Below are 12,551 nucleotides of genomic sequence, written 5' to 3' on the forward strand. Positions count from 1 at the left end.
TTAAACGTGGGCTTTACTGAGGGCAATAGCGGAACTCCTATTGTATCAACAGGCCTAGGATTTTCACCTAACTATCCACCATTGTATAGCTCAGATTTTATCTGAGTGACTGCTGCTTTCATGGAACGGCAACGCAATGCTTAGCTTACTTTAATACCTCTTCAAGCCTGTGCACAGAACTGCCACAGATCTCACTTTTGCCAAGGCTCAGGACAGGCAAACCCGTAAGTGCAAACAGCATTACTGAGCTCAGTGTGCTGCTCACACTCTGCAAATCACTCCCCTGCTCCAACGCCTGCAGTTCAGCATTCTCATGCTGGCTGGAGTGCCCATGAGCGCAGGGTGAGAGCATTGGTCTGGTTAACAACCCAAATAAACCTCTGTCTATTTTTTACCCTTTTTCTGGCTCTGTCCTAAGTCAATTACAATTTTTTACAAACACATTGTAAAGAACATATTCTACCGGCTATCGAAAAGAAAAAGATGAAGCAGCAGCCCTGTGGCAAAAGCAGAGAGTCAGGAGACCTGGATACTCTTCTTGGCTTTGCTTCAGACTTTGTGACTGACCTTGGCAAGCCAGAGAGAGGCAAATCCCACTCCCTTCACCGTGCAAAGGGTCCTGCCTGCTACCCAGAGAGAGCAGCTCCTCTACAAGTGCATACTGTCTGAGCATATATGCACACAGACGTATATGTACGCACAGAAATATGGATCATTTGCACAAGAGACGAGTATTCAAATCCAAAACTCCTGTCATTGTCACAGAGCAAGGTGTTAGCTTAACTTGAGAGTGAGAAGATAAGACGCCATGCAAGTCTACTGGGTTTCTCCTTCTGCAGGTCAGGTGTTGTAGATCATTTTGTAGTCCTGATGATGAAGTAATAGACAAGAAACTTATTTACTGCATAGTGTTCAAAGGCTATTTTTCCTTGCTGGTGTGTCTAAAAGCGAGGAAAATATTACCTACATTGTAGGATGGATTTCAAGGCCAAGCTGGTAAATATTTATAAGAGACATAAAGTTTGTCAGATAAAATATGCTTTAGAAAGACAAAATGTTATTGCTAGGCTGCCAGATCCCCAGAGATGCCAAGTTTCTACAAACCCCACCAGATCTAGCGTTTTTTTCTAGAGGTTTGTATTTCCTCTGTAAAAACAGAAATAGATTTGTTTCTAAACCATCTATGCACTGAATACAGACAAGTTACTTCTCTTTCTCATTTTTAATTCATAATTAGATCTACTCATGACTATACCGAGGTCTTCCTTGTGCACTTAAAAATGACTGTGCAGAGGAAACTACTGGATACACGAAGCATGTGTTGATAGCCCAGGCTTCCACCCTCCTCCACCAAACGAACCAAGCATCAAGCTGGCATGAAAACGCCCTGCTCTAACACCGTCTGGGCGCCTGGCTGCGCCAGGTGAGACCTGCTAACACCAGCCTCAGCCCCCCCCACACGTGTCAGCTCCCTTCTTCAGCACACACCATCTTCTGGGCTGGCAAAGTCCAAGAAAAGGGAGGACGTGCTTTGGCAGAAGACGACCTGAGGACCGAACCCTGAACACCGCCGTACAGCAGACACGTTTCTGGACTGCACACGCTAGTGTTCCCGCTGCCGGCTGTGAGCAGGCAGCAGGGTCTGTCCCCGCGTCCCTTCTCCGGCTGAGGACTGGCTCCCCGAGGAGCAGATGCTGCCATTTCTCCAGCCACCCTCCGCCGCTTCATCCCCTCTGCCCCACGGTGCCCCCCGACACCCGAGCTCCCTGCCCCGGCTCACACCGTTTCTCCTCTCACGCCCGGCCCGGCCGCCCCGGGGCTCCCGCAGCCCCCCGAGGGCCCGTTTAGAAGACACCCCCCCCCTCCTCCAGGCCGCTCCCCCCCCGGGGCTGCTCCGGGGGCCGAAGGGCGACCGAGCCCTGCCTGCGCGGCGCCAGGCCGGGCCCCGGGGACGGGCAGGGCTCCCGCTGACCGATCCCCGGAGGACGGGGCGGGGAGTCGGGGGAGGGCCGCCACACGAGGAAGGGCCGGTGCCGGCCCCCCCCCGCCGTCCGCCGAGGCCGGCGCCCCCGCCCCGCCCCGGCCCGGCCCCTAGCAACAAGCCGCCGGCGCCGGCCTCCCCGGCGCGGCCGGGCGGGGGGGGCGGGCCCTTCCGGTTCATGTCGGAGCTGGGCTCGGCGCGGAGGAAGCCGGGCGGCCATCTTGGCTCGTCCGGGAGCGGCGGAGGGGCGGGGGGCAGGCAGGCGAGCGTCGGGCGGGCACCCAGCTTCCCCAGGCCGGCCGCCGCCCGCGGGGTGCCGGCCTTTTCGGAGCCTGGGGCGGGCGGGTAGAGGCGCGCCGGGATGCGAGCGGCGGCCCGGTGAAGCGGGGCCGCGGCGGGGGAAGGAGAGGGGAGCCCCCTCGGCGGCGGGCCTGCGCTAGCCGTCGTGCCCCGGCTGCAGGGGAGAGGGGCCGGCGAGAGGCGCGGGGCTGCGCGGCGCCCCGCTGCCTCCTCATCCTGCCCGCCCGCCCGGCGTTTCCCCCTCCCGGAGCCGCTCCCTCGCCGCCTCCCTCCTCCCGGCTCCATCCTTCCCCGCTTGATGAGGCGGCCCCCTCCCCGCTGCTGACCCCCGCGGACCCCGGCCTGGCTGTAGGATGAGCCCGGAGGACTCGGAGGGGGCGAGGCCGCTCCGCTCCCTGAGGGGGATCTAGCTCGGGCGTGGGGCGCCGCCGGAGGGTGGGGGGCACCGACGCGACGCCGCCCCCCGCCAGCCACCTCGTCCTTCATGGTGGCTCCCTGCGACCACCATCTCCGAGCAGACGCGCAGCCCGGCCCGGGGGCCCGTGTGTGTGTGTGTGCGCGCCGCCGTCGCGGGCAGCGCGGCCGCCCGAGTGAAGTAAAATGTCCACTCGGACTCCATTGCCCACGGTGAACGAGCGCGACACCGAGAACGTGAGTACCGCCGGCCGCGGGGGGACCGGCCCGCGCACCCTCCCCCGGCGCCGCTGGCTCTGGGGACGCCGGGCCCCGGCCAGCCGGGGGGGCATCGCCTTGCGGAGGGCTGTCATTAACTTCTTGCCGCTTGTACTGCTCCCAAATTACCGATTTACTTTAATTATTTTTTAACTCCCCCACAGCACGGTTCGCCTGTTTAGTAGCGTTTGCGGGCATCCCTCCCCCAAGCCCGGTGTCCCCTCTCTAACGCTTTATTCGAGTATCTCTCGGTGGCCAGGACCGGGTTTGTTATGTTGGTAACGGGGAAGAGAAGATCCGCGGTGGGGAGGGGGGTCCTGGTGGCTTGCTGTCTTCTCCTAGTATGCAAACTTACTGCTAAAAGCAGCCGAATAAACCTCTGGTAAACAGATGAGCCTAATTCAGCTTTGGTAGCGGTGGGCTAGGTGACCTAGATAATAGGCCTCTTCCCTGCTTAATTTGCAGGGTTCTCGACGATAATGACGCTGTTACACTAGTCACCTGTTCAGAGGACATTAAAAGGGTTTCTTTATTGGAATTATCTTCCAGATAAAGGAGCCTGTTCCCTCCTTCCTACCTCTCCCTTTTTTTTTTTCTTCTTCTTCTTCTTAACAAAGCCAGGGTTTAGGAATTGACATTTTATTTACAGGATTGAGTCAAATGCTGTATTAACAATTGCACAGGTCGCATGCTAAAGGAAGGAAGAAAGAAAGAAAAAAAAAATAGTAGTCCTACCACATGAGCAGATAGCCACAAATGAAGCTTAGTAGGAGACTCCCTTTCTGCAGATAGAAACTGTATTTCTTTTAACTTAAAACTTGATCCCAGTGTATCCTGTCTAACCATTTTTCTGCATAGGCTCTGACGTGTCCCCAAATGATAAACAGAAGGGAGTTGTCACTCACTGTAGTCTAAAATGAGTTGATCAGCAAACTTTGTATTCAGCTTTCTGTGAAGGCTATCTGATATTCTTTAGAAGACAGATGCTAAGCTTGACAAAGGAGGCTTTTTTTTTTTTTGCGAGGACTGCTTATGTTTTGGACTGGCATAAAAAGTGGAAACTTTGGTTAAAGATCAGGAAAAACTGTTGGATTGTTCCAGACCGTAAATAGTCCAAGAAAAGTGATGGTAGCCCCATTGTTTAAAACAAGACCAGACAAAGCATTAGAAAACATGCTGCATGGAACAATTACTGAATTACTGGGGATTTAGATTTTATTGACATAATAGGCACTTCTAACTTCTGTGATCTTTATTTGTTTTAGCACTAGATGCAACCTGCAGGCTAAGGGCTGTATTGAGCAAAAAGCCAACTAAGCATATTTGGTTGTAAAATCTCAATGAGCTTCCTGCCTTGTGGAAGAAAATAATTAAAATATTATGCGGCCCTTCCTATGCCATGGGGAGAGTAGAAGTTGTAGCATACTCTACAAAATACTATACAAAGTTTATTTGGATAATTGTTTTAGTCTATAAGCAAACCTGACTGAGGTTTTCAAGCTCGTTGTATGTGTGTGGAGGCCACCCAGTAAATAGTTTTAGAAAGTGTTCTCTAATGTAATCAGGTTCTCTAATGTAATTAATTCAAACTCTACTATGGATAACTTAACGGTGGAAAAACTTAGTATGTGCTCGAGGAAATACATTATTCACAAGCTGTGTGTTCTAGCACTTGGATTTTTACATGTCTTCCACTTAACGCACCTTGTTCTCACTTCAAAATATTGGTCTAAGACTTCTCTTTAGTAATCTTCATAATTAACATAGATGGATTGTCTTGCTTGCAGATGAATTGCCTTGGGTTTAGATTAAGGCATATTTTTCAACTGCTGTAATCTGGTCTGGTGACCGCAGAAATACCTGTAGGTAGTGATATTGACAGGGAATGATTAACCCGAGTACTTGCCAAATCCATTGAACCAACCTCCCAGTACAATACTGTATCCCTCAAGAAGCTGTCTTTGATATTCTGGCTATCAGCTATCTAGAAATTCACCAAAATACATTCTGTTTAGCCTTGCTTAAAACTAAATTTAAATCTGACATTTAGTCTGTCTGACTTAGCCCTACAGCTGTGAATGCCAGGTCTCTCTTTTTAATACCAAGTGTGACGATTTTAATACTTCAACTGACTTTTCTTCCACCGCAAAGCTGGGTGTATTGTGTTGGCAGGTAAATTGAGCCCTTGATACTCCTTCACATAAAAGAAGTCTAATTAGTTAATATTCATAGGACTCTTTGAAGCTCAGGTGGGAAGAGGATTAAGAGGTGCCAAGGTACTCAGCTAGCCTTTGGGCCATGGTTGTGGACCCCCTTAATGACTTCTGTCTGCTTGGAAGGTTACCACTGCTGACAAAGGCTTGGCTGGTGTTGAATCTGGTTGAAGCGTGCTGATCATAGCTTATCCATGCCTATACTTGCAGTTTGAAAATGAAGTTAGCCTCCAGAATGACGGTGAACGTAAATTATCATTGTCTGTGCTTGCAGTTAACCACGTTCAGCGGTTGGCAACTCCTGTTGAATAGACAGGGTCTAATTGTCAGGACTTGATTTTTTTTTTTTTTTTTAAGGCAGTGTATACCACTTCTTATCAAGACATGTACTGCTGAAGTGGAAATACTGTCACAGTGACTTTCCCCAAAAGCCACTCACAGCTATCAAGCCTTTAGTGCCTTTGAGATTAAAGACTTTGGCTCCGAGTCACCTGGTTTTGAGAAGAAAGGCATCCCAGATGATCTGTGATCACAGGAACTTCACACTTGGACAGTTGGAAGCTGGCTGTTGGCCTGCGATGAGCTGGCTTCTCATCGCAAAGGTAGAGCAGCTCCTCTCTGGCCATGTCTTGTGCAGCAATGGCTGCCAGCTGCTTAGGGGACAGAATTGAATGAGAGGATCAGATCTTTTCTGTTTTCCTCAGAATTATGTCCTCCATGTGGGAGAAAAAGCAACAGAGTCAGCAGAGAACGCCTTCATCCAAAACTGGGAGACAAGGTAGACGCAGAAGAAGGACCTTTAGGTGACAGAAGAATGAGTAAACCTGTTTTACTAGTGATGAGGAGGAAGGGAGAGAAGGTGGAGGAGGAAAGAGTGTGGAAATACAATAGGAAAGGTAGATGGTGGAAAACAAAAGATAAGAGGCGGCGCAGAGGAATGTGCATATGGCAGGATGGAGGACAACCAGTGACAAAGAAATAGGAGCAGAAGGAACAGGATTGTGGGGAGTAGGACAAATGTTCATTAAAAAAAAATCCCAAAGAGTGGGAATATGATAGCAAACTGTAGATAGAAACAAGGAAATACAGGTGGTATGGAGGTTGGTAGATTTTTTTTTAAGAGCATGAAATAGGAAAGAAAAATCTTAGACTAAACAGTTTAATTTGAACCTCTGTTCATTGCATAGCTGTGGGGTTTTGGGGGAGAAAAAGGTAACTGTTTTGAATGTGTTGGTACTGCAGGCCAATCTGAATTAAAAATTTAAGTAATTTGAGGAAAAGCGAGACTGAAATATACTCTTTATCTCCATGACTGTGCCTAATGTGAAAAATTTGCTATTGAAAAATACCAGCGTGATGGCAACTGTGCTTGTACAAGCCTATACAAAAGGATTCTGTGCAGCAAAAGTATCTCATTTAATTTTTTTTATTTAAAAAGGTTTAGTAAAGGCAGGGTTACGTTCAAAAATTTACTTCTAAGGTACTGTGAAGGTTAGTGCAGTACGTCTTGGTTTATTACCAATTAGCTATGAAATGCATTAGAGCATTTGCAGACAGTATGCAAGCTCGCATTATTCTATATATTATTTATCAGTCTTCTCCTATTACAAATAGATCTGTAATCAGAATGCTTTCTTCCATAGCGTGAAATCCTGTGGTGGTTTTTTTTTCGGGGGGGGGGGGGGGGTGGCAGCAGCGGCAGTGTTTTTTCTTTTAAAGAAGGGGCTGAGGAGGAAAGTATGCCTGTGGCCAAGAGTTCTGGTAGAATTTTTTTCTACAGGGACCATATACTTTCTTCCATATTTTTCACCAGTTGTCATAAATGTTCTGGTTTGAATTAGGTGAAGGTGGCAAAATAACTAGAAATAAAATATGTTTTAGGAATTCATCTGGGATGTATTTTTTAATTCCAAACTTTCATAGAGCAGGAAAATGCTTTTTGTGTGTTTCTCACTGCCTGGGATGCCTGATGGGTCTGGTACTGTGTTTGTACTCAAAAAATACCTGATTAGGTTGTGTGACATTGCGAGTCACCGACTGCTAGTATTTTCACATTTTGAAGTGAGAAGTTTCATTCTTCAGCTCTGCTAAACCGCCTGTGCCGTATGTTTAATCATTTGGTTTCACTGTCAGCTTGAACTGATAGGAGGCTGCTGGGGGCGTCAGCCTTGGCTGCATCTTCCCACCTGTGGTTTATGCTGGCACTAATTACTGCAGGGCTGTATGACAAGTCTGGTAGGCTCTCTGATCTGACTAAAATGAAGCCTTAAGAAAAGTGGGCTTATCCCCATTCTGTGTGGCTGCAAATACTGACACAGAGGAGAGGATGGGAATGTCCAGTTCAGGTGGGGAAGGCTAGAAATGCTTCTTACTATTTTAGTTTTGATTTAAGCCAGTCGTAGCACAGCACCCCAGGGCTAAGATAACTTGAGTTGTGCCACAACTATGAACATAACTGCAGTGGTGTACCTTTCACAAATCATGCTGTTCTGCTCCTGGAAACGAACTTCTGGGTTTTTTTTCCTTTTTTACATTATTTCAGTAACTCGGAAAAACTAAGCTATAGGACCTTACTCTAGAAGTTGTTAAAAAAATCAGACTTAGTTCATGTATTTTATTAGCACCAGTGGATGTGACTTAAATTGTGGCCTTGGAAGTAGCGGTCTGAAAACCAGAACACAGCTACAGAAATTACTGAAAGAAAATAAACAAGAGGAAATATGGGGTTTAGTACACTAAACTTCGTAGACTTCTTCCTAGGCTTTCTTACCCACTTGCCTAATATCCTTACCTGCTCGGTTCTCCATTTTGATTCTAGTCAAAAGATGCACTCGTGTTGATGTAAGCGGACAATTCCTGTTGACTACATGTCTCAGGTGACTCAAGTCAAAGGAATTCTAAGAGTGGAGGCATTTGTCTCTCCAAATCTCCATTTCATATGATATATAAGTAGCATGTGTCTGCAACTTCTTCCTCTTCTCAGTCAAGTAATGCTGCCTTATGGATGTCAGCCAGATCAAAAATGGAGGTCACTTTTTTTTTTTTTTTTTTTAGGCTCATGGCGTATCAAGGTTGGCTCTGCTTAGTGTGGAGGTCATCTGCCACTAAAAATCTTTAGAACGTATGACAAATAGATGCTTAATCCTCTTAAAACATAAACCTGAAAGGTACTCAGTACGCCTGCAATAACACTCCAGTCAGTCTTCTGGATGAAATCCTTGGGTTAAGAAGAATTCTTGGCCTGTAAACCAGCAACTTCTTGAACTCTGTGTGTGTGTATATATACATATAAACAAAAATTAACTTTCAAATAAAATTTGTTCCTGCAGGGTTAAAGCCTAAACAAAGTTTTCTATCTGCAAGCTCAATGTGGTCTTTGAAAACCAACTGTGAGGGTTTTTTGGGGTGGTTTTGTTGTTGTTGTTTAGCATGTAATTACTGGCAGTGATGATTCTGGAAACAACTTAGTTGGCAGTATTGTTGATGAAGAATAGAATATGGTTGGCTCTTCAGCTATTATTCCCCAGGCTGATGTCAATAAATATCCATTTTAATCGGCAGTAAAGAAACTTTGGCTGGAAAGATATGATGAATGTCAAATCTTGATAATGTGAAGCAACAAAAGAGCTTTTAAAAAGCTTTTCTAACCGGCACCAGACTTATCTTTTTGATTATATAAGCAGGATTTCTTCAGTGTTGTGTTGTTCGGTGCTAATCATGGAATTACAGATTCACTCTCTTTCATATGCTGTATAGAGTATGAACCAAATGAAGTCAAATACATCAGCAGAGGCTGTAGTGGTTATACATGGAAAGGACTCCTGAGCCAGACCCTGTATGTCTGCGAAGAGGAGCCTCTTCCCTTCGCTGAAGGCTGTTAGTGCTTTGCTATTGGCACTCTCCCACTCTGATGTCTGCCTCCATCAGGCTGCCCAGTGCAGGGAGTTGCATTGCTCTGCTTGGTTTGAGCTGTAGCTGCCTTGTCCTGACTGTTACTCCTGGTTTTTTCCTTTATTTCACCCTCCCCGCTGAGGTTAGGGAGAATTAGGAATGTGTGTCAAGAGGTATAGCCTGTGTGTGCTAAAGATTGTATTTACCCTTCAGGTTCTCCCTTTAAACTGGTTGTTTGACAAATATGACCTAATTAAACTAGCCACTCATTTTCATGAAGTGTCATACCAGTTAAGTGAATGAGTACTATGGTAGGCTGAGAATTGCGCAGTGAATTCTTCACCTTTTGACAATGGAAGCATCCACATTAGTGTTTTCTCTCCTTTACCAGCTATAATGTATTTTAGGAGGTCTGTTTGTCTCCCTTGCTGAGTTCTGACCCTCTCAGTTGTTCCACTCGATTGCAGCATCCATAATGGTAGAGCTGTAGCACACTTCAGTGAATAAATCTGCCTTCATGGATTGATAACTTTAGTACCACATTGGATAGCATTTTCCTTTGTAGGACGGTGTTTAAAATTTCATGAGGTGGAAGCCATGACTGTTCACCCTTAAGATTGATTATGTAGCAAGCTAGTCTAGAAACTGCCTTTTAATTATATGTGCTGGCACCAAAGAATTGGTTACGCAAACATCGTCATGGGCATACTGGGTCTGACAAAATCTACCTTGCTCCATGTCCTGATTTATGCCCTGGGCAGTGGTAGGATGGAAGTAAAATCAGGACAAGTACAGGACATCTTTACCTGGTGTTGTCTATTTAATAGTATAGGAAAATAATGTAATGTTTCTATAATATATGATGACTTAGGGATTCCCAGAGCAGTAACTGGTATATAGACAATTCTGGCTGAGTGTTTGCTGTGACACCTCTTGGTGGTTGCCAGAAATGTAAGTCTGTGTTTTGACTTTCCGGTAGAATTCCTTCGTCAGCAGTCGCAGGATGCCCTGCTGTGCTGTTTCATGGATATATCTGCGCAATAAGACGCTATGTCTGTGAATATCCGTAGGGCTAACCTTTTTTCTCTTACAGAGTAGTACTCAGCAGTCTGTATGTTCTTAAAGATGTTAACGATAAATGGGAAATAAAATACAACACGTTGTTAGGAAGGGCTGCAGTGAAATTTGTCTTCACATGTTTCATTTAAAATATTTTTGTGTTTTAAAAACCTATGTTTCCTGTTAAGTTTTTCTATAAATAAGAGCGCTGGTGGGGAATGTGCAGCCAGAAATTACCATGTATTTATATGTTGTGTGCCCAAGTTTGGGTGATGAAGCAATTTAGTGTCTCAAGTGTTCATCATTTCCTGGAATGTTTAGATTATTAACATTGTAAGGGATAGGCTTAAGTACAATTTTTTTCTTGTTACAATTAAAAATGCTGAATTGAATGAGGCTATCATGACTGTTACTGGTCTGACAGCTTTCCAAGAAATTCTATAGTATCACTTCATAGTATTTCATGCAAAGATGAGGTAACAGCTAAGGTAATAAACATTCCTAGAGACTTTTGTAAGATTACATTTTTTAGTTCATTTGGCTGATGAGAAGGTAGTTTTCACTATTGTATAAAATAAATGCTTTAAAAAAAAAATGTTGATACTGTTTGTCCTCCCTGTTTTAGAAAGAAAGCTTCCTACTTACTGTAAATAAACATGGATTTTTGCAGGTCTTGGGCATTCTAATTTCTTAATGTTTTTCAGCTCTTCGAATGGATATCAGATTCTGTCTCTTCCAGGTTTTTCTCAGCTGTTGGCACCTTCTTAAGCAGTATAAGAACTTTGATACTAGCCATCCTCTGCCCTGCGTGTTTCTAATGCTCTGAATGTTAAGATGTCTCTAATCATACAGATACTGGATAAAGCTAACATCTACCAAAAAGATTTCAGTTATTGGCACCTTCATACTTCATTTGCTTTTTACTTTCTTTTCTTTTCTTTTTCTTTCTCTTCATGCTAATCATTATCTGGCTATGAAAGGATGTCGGCTCATCATTGGGGGAAGGCTTTTGCGAAAAGGTGGGTTTTGCGTTGTGTTCCAAATATAGTTGGTCTTAGGCTTAGTCCCTCACAGTAAGGTCTCTCACAAATGGAGATGTTTTAGTCCATTCCCTTCTGGGTTGAGTAATAGCAGGGTGGGGCTGGGGGGAGGAGGAGAATGCTTTTTTTTTTTGAGAGAGAGAGAGGTTGTCATGTTGACTTGAAAATGGATAGTTTTTTAGGGAAGCCTCCTACTATGTGCAAAAAAACCGCCTTTAAACTATTCAAAAGATTTTGAAATGGAACCTGATGCATGCCTAGATATGGAAGAAAGTGCTTTCTTGTCATGAGTGGATTTCAGGAGACTTTTCTTTTAAAAGATGGTGACTGGCTAGCCTGAAGCTGCACAAAGTGGCCAGTCTCCTTGCTTCGCCCCATCTGCAGTATAATGGTCTTTCTTTGCATGAAGACAGGTATTTTGGGAATCCCTCAGCTATGGTGAGTGTCATGAACAAGTGTTACCCTTACACACAACACATGGCCAGGAGATACAACTGACCTACCACAATGTATGGAAACTTACTACAAATAAACACATGCTTGTTTTAAATCTGATGTTTCTAAGACAAACCCCCATTCTTGCTGAAGCCATATAAATGTGGACCTGGGAAAGAAGCCTGTAATTGAACAGAGTCTTTGGGGGCCAGGGGGTGAGGGAGGCAAAATCTGCAGAGTTGAGGGTCTGCTTGGGAAAGGACAAATGACCTGCATCTCAATTTAGAGAGCAGAGGATGCTATTACTGTTTTTCTGGGTTGAGATTGGAGCTGTTAATCTGTTTGCTGAGGAAGCTACCCTGGGAAGTAGCTGAGTATAGCCAAATGCTATACAAGCCAAAGTGTGACTTGAACTTTTCTTGGACCATCTATATTTTTGCTTTTTGCCTACACCATTTAGCTTTCCATCTACCTATCATGGCTTCTTGAAAATTATTTGGGTGGGAGAAACACTTTTACTCAGTTTTGAGTTTATGCTTTTTAGTACTGTATGCTACCAAGCCCTCTTCCTTCATTTCCATGAGCAAAAGAAAATCCATGTTGAAACTGGGAAGCCATTTTCTGCAGTTTTTAGAAAGCTTGTGTTCTGTTCAATGCAATAATCTTGTATTTGACAGAGGAAGGAGCTGCTGATATACTTACTTACGTGAAGTGAAAGAAAGTCCAAATTAGATATGGTTGCAAATGGACAGATTTCTACAGACCAAAACACGGCTATGAGCAAGTCAGTTGGAGAGAACTGAACTGCTTAGGAACACACAGTTTGATACTCAAAAACCACAGCTGAAAAAGGCCATATTCTTGAAAAGAAGTAATCTGGGTTAGGGTAGAAGTGCAAACCTCAGTACAAGGAGGTTGTGTTAAATTTATCAATGCTAGTCCAAATGAATTCACAGCTGT

At 45.1% G+C, this 12,551-nt stretch overlaps 1 protein-coding gene across 18 annotated transcripts in view; it reads left to right on the forward strand.

The window, feature by feature from the left end:
- The first annotated feature begins 2,182 nt into the window (after positions 1-2,182).
- Positions 2,183-12,551, forward strand: part of MARK3 (microtubule affinity regulating kinase 3) — a 63,745-nt gene continuing 53,376 nt past the window's right edge. For 4 of the 18 annotated variants that reach the window (XM_052783267.1, XM_052783270.1, XM_052783268.1 and 1 more), the window contains exons 1-2: positions 2,183-2,932; positions 11,097-11,135. In XM_052783267.1, the coding sequence (XP_052639227.1) occupies positions 2,882-2,932; positions 11,097-11,135 (90 nt within the window). In that variant the 5' untranslated portion in view covers positions 2,183-2,881. The remainder of the gene's footprint in view (positions 2,933-11,096; positions 11,136-12,551) is intronic. The other 14 variants (XM_052783272.1, XM_052783273.1, XM_052783274.1 and 11 more) reach the window with 8 other exon arrangements.

This window comes from Harpia harpyja, chromosome 3, assembly GCF_026419915.1.
Source record: "Harpia harpyja isolate bHarHar1 chromosome 3, bHarHar1 primary haplotype, whole genome shotgun sequence".
Classification (NCBI taxonomy): Eukaryota; Metazoa; Chordata; class Aves; order Accipitriformes; family Accipitridae; genus Harpia; species Harpia harpyja.